General features: G+C 53.5%; 1 protein-coding gene across 1 annotated transcript in view; it reads right to left on the bottom strand.

Annotated features, from left to right (window-relative positions):
* Positions 1-4,031, bottom strand: part of ERLIN2 (ER lipid raft associated 2) — a 17,438-nt gene that overhangs the window by 12,962 nt on the left and 445 nt on the right. The window contains exons 3-5 of the mRNA XM_014958423.1: positions 3,799-3,845; positions 3,240-3,301; positions 1,556-1,681 (exon numbers count right to left, since the gene is read on the bottom strand). Coding sequence (XP_014813909.1) covers positions 1,556-1,681; positions 3,240-3,301; positions 3,799-3,845 — 235 coding nt within the window. The remainder of the gene's footprint in view (positions 1-1,555; positions 1,682-3,239; positions 3,302-3,798; positions 3,846-4,031) is intronic.

The raw sequence follows: 4,031 nt of genomic DNA, 5'->3' as shown, positions 1-4,031 counted from the left end.
AAAACTCCCTCCAGTACCCTGTAACCTGCAGCTTGGAACCCTTCCCAGCCAGAAGTAGCATCTCTGTGATAAAGAACCTGTGCTCTGACCCACTTCCCCACTGATATCTTCCCAGCTGGATCCTGAAGTAACATGGTCCAGCTAAATCGTGACCGATTAGGAACTGCATCCGAGCTGGCGGGAGACAAAGGAAATGGAAAGGCAGAAACGTGAAATGGCTGCATCAGTTAATAAAAAAATAAAACCACAAACACAACAAATCCTCAGTAATGTCTGTTTGGCTCAATGGATAACAGTTAACTCCAGCACAGCTAAAAAATTTCAAAAGGAAATACAAACCAAGCCCTTGCTTCAGTGAAAAGCTCTGAGGAGAGCGGCGTTTCCAGTTGGGGCCCGCCGAGAAGTGCAAAGGGAAAATAAAAACCTAATGGCCTTGAAAGTGATCACATCACACTCCTGGGTTATTTGCTTTGGTCCCGGTTTAGCTGTCTGGAACTCACACTGGTGGCCAGAGTTCAGCCAGGAGTTCAGGAACCAGCTGCTATCAGTTTCCTGCACCTGCAGACGTGGGGGCAGAGAATGACCCGGGGCTGCTCCAAAGGGGCTGTGCCCCATCGCAGAGCTCCCCGCCAGAAACCCTTCAGCTGGAACAAAGAGCTACACGGGAGTTTATACAAGTTCCTTCTGTGCAAATCAGTGGCTTTGAGTCCATTTCAAGCAGTTGTCGTCAGCAGCTGCCGACATCTGGAGACTCCATCAGCAAAGAAACCAGTACACCCGCCAGCAGCCCCAGAAAGGAACTGGAGGGGAACTGAGCCCCAGTTCTGCATCTTGCACAGACGCCTGTCAGAAAGCGGAAAGCCAGGCTTTTTGGAAAGCCCTGTTTGAACAGAGAACAGGAGTTTGCAAACGCCGTGTTCTTTCAGGCACAAATTCTGTCCATTCGGGGTCCAAAAACCATTCACAGCAACACTCTGCCCGCAGTCAGCACTGCTGCAAGTGCTGGAAGGGCTTTCTTGTCAGCCCAAAGCCATAAACAAAACACTCAGCGCTGGCAGCAACTGCTCTGTGTCTACCAAGAAACCACCACTTTTCTTCAGCCGGTCTCTTGCAACGTGCTCTCCCAGCTGCCCCATTTCCCAGCGGCCCGAGGCGAGGGAGGGGAGGTCAGCAGGCCTTTGCCAAGACTTTTTTGTAAGAGCAAAGAGCAGAAAACTGGCTTTTCCATCTGGACTTGCAAACCCCGTGACTGATTCAACAAGTCACATTCGCTAAACACACAAATAACGCTGGGGAGTTACTGCTCCCTCCACTACTGCTGGTAGGTTTGGAGTTTTTTGTTACAACATACTGAAGCACCAGCACAAAAAACCCCAAGGAGTAAGTGACAGTAGCTGGTTAACAATCCTGATCCCAAAAAGGGCAAACGCTGGATTAACAGGTAAAAAGCCCCTAAGTTGGGGGAAGCGCCTTCTGCACCAACAGACCGTGCAAAGAACCACCAGAAACATCATTCAAGGAGCCACCAAGCCAAGAGGGAAAGGTCTGAGCTCACCAAACAGCTCGATGTAGACCTCCTGCAGTGTGTGGACGCTGCAGAACTGGTTCAGCTCATGGTGAATCTTGTTGAAGATGAGAGCTTTGTCGTAGTCCGCGGTGTAGTTCTTCACTATGTCATATACTGCAAAAGAAGAAAAGAAACCAGAGGGTGGTTTGCGTTGGGCCGAGGGTGTGCACTGAAAAGCTCATGGCTCAGTCACAGTAAGAGTCACAGTGCTGATGTGAAAGAAGGAATTGGGCAGAGTGGCTGGAGCTGCCTGGTGGAAAAGGACCTGGGGGTGTTGGTCGACAGTCCGCTGAACAGGAGCCAGCAGTGTGCCCAGGTGGCCAAGAAGGCCAACAGCATCCTGGCCTGTGTCAGGAAAAGCGAGGGGAGTAGGACTCAGGAGGTGATGGTCCCCCTGGACTGGGCACTGGTGAGGCCCCACCTTGAGAACTGTGTCCAGTTTTGGGCCCATCACCACAAAAAAAGCCATTGAGGGGCTGGAGCGGGTCCAGAGAAGGGCAACGGAGCTGGTGAGGGGTCTGGAGACCAAGTCTTATGAGGAGCAGCTGAGGGAGCTGGGGGTGTTCAGCCTGGAGAAAAGGAGGCTGAGGGGAGACCTCGCTCTCTCCAACTCCCTGAAAGGAGGGTGTAGCCGGGGGAGGTCGGTCTCTGCTCCCAAGGAACAGGCCATGGGACAAGAGGAAATGGCCTCAAGTTGCCCCAGGGAAGGGTCAGATTGGAGATTAGGAAAAATTCATACACGGAAAGGGTTACTAAGCCTTGGAATGGGCTGCCCAGGGAAGTGGTTGAGGCACCATCCCTGGAGGGATTCAAAAGCCGGGTTGACATAGTGCTTAGAGACATGGGTTAGTGATGGTTTTTAATCAGAGTTAGGTTGAGGGTTGGATCTCAATCTTAGAGGTCCCTTCCAACCCAGACAATTCTGATTCCGTGATTCTATCCTCCCACAAGAGAAGCCTGTGCCACAGATAGATTGTTCAGGGGAATTTTATTTATTGCTAGTATTTCACAACACCCTGACGGATATTCCGTCACGTGCTCTGTAAACAAAAGGACAGCTAACTAACAACAGCCTGCTACCCACAAATACACCCTGTGGTCTACACACAACCAGGGAAGGGCATCCTGCAGTTGGCACAGAACGGAGGAGCTCCTCCCAGCAGGAGATGAGCCAGGCAGTTATACCACGCCTGTCACCAACAAGATGGTAAAAATCAAAGAATTTGGGGAAAAAAGAGGCTGCACAGTGCACAGGTCATTGTCCTTGGGCCTCTGAGGCAGCCTCCTGCTCACAGCCACCCTGTCTCCTCTACCTCTCACACACCTCGTTATTCGAATCAGAAGGTCTTCACTGAAGCATAAAGCCCAGTGGAGCTGAAATAATACAAATAATAAAAGCACTGGATGGTGTTGGGTAAGAGCGAAGCAACCAGCAGCACAGAACAAGTGCACACAAGAAAAAACAAACACGTAAAAAGTCTGGAAAAGCTGGTTTCAAACGTCCTCCCAGGGAGCTCGGGGCTTTACAAAGCTCAGAGGAGAACACCCGGGTACAGCCCAGCCCCAAACCACGGCCCGGCCACGCACGGCCCCTTCATCACCCCCTTCATCACCCCCTCTCACAAACAACCCCGGAGCGCGAGGCTGGGGGGGTGAGAGGGGCAGAACCCACCTGCGCTCTGGATGAGGAAATTCACCACCTCGATCCTGTCAAAATAAATCATCACTCCTCCGCTGCAAGAGGAAGAAAAGATACTTTTTAAAAAAAAATAACCCAAACAAAAGGAAGTTTGCTGGAGGGCTGCGGAGCTGGGCAGCTCCGGGAGGAGGACACTCCCCTCTAGTGGGCTGAGTGCGGGCTCCACGCTGCGGCATTCCCAAACCTCCCACTGCCTGCTCCAGGCTCCCGGCTTCGGTGACACTTCAATCACCAGAACCGGGATAACGGGAGGAGAGCCCAGGTCTGGAAAACCCGGTGCAGCCCCCCAGGATGGCTGCAGGTAACCCCCCCCACCCTGGCAGAGCTCAGCAGCTCGGGGGATGCATCACAAAGCCCTTCAGCGATTCCAGGCCAGGGGGTGGGGGAAAATCCCACCCGGAAAAACAAATCTCCCCGTTTTAACGCACGCCGGGGCGGGCAGCGCGGGGAAAAGGGGAAGAACGGGAAGGTTTGTGGCAAAAACGGAGGACGGCGGGGGAAGGGGGGGTAACCGCTGAGCCGAACGTCTCACCTGGTGCCACAGGGGACATTTTTCACCTCATCCGTCTGCAGCGTGGTCTGAAGAGAGATTTAAGGAAAGAGGCTTAAGGGACAGGTTTGTCTCCGCACAAAGCCGCGGGGCTTATCGGCCTCTCACCCGGCCGCGGGGCCCCGCCCGTCCGTCCCCCCCCGGTACACCGCTAAAAGCGGGACCCCGACCTGCCTCGCCCGGTCCCCACAGCCGCTTCTCCCCCGGTACAGACC

The sequence above is a fragment of the Calidris pugnax genome, unplaced genomic scaffold, assembly GCF_001431845.1.
Source record: "Calidris pugnax isolate Ruff unplaced genomic scaffold, ASM143184v1 scaffold280, whole genome shotgun sequence".
Lineage (NCBI taxonomy): Eukaryota > Metazoa > Chordata > Aves > Charadriiformes > Scolopacidae > Calidris > Calidris pugnax.
This window is presented reverse-complemented; position numbering and strand designations above follow the sequence as displayed.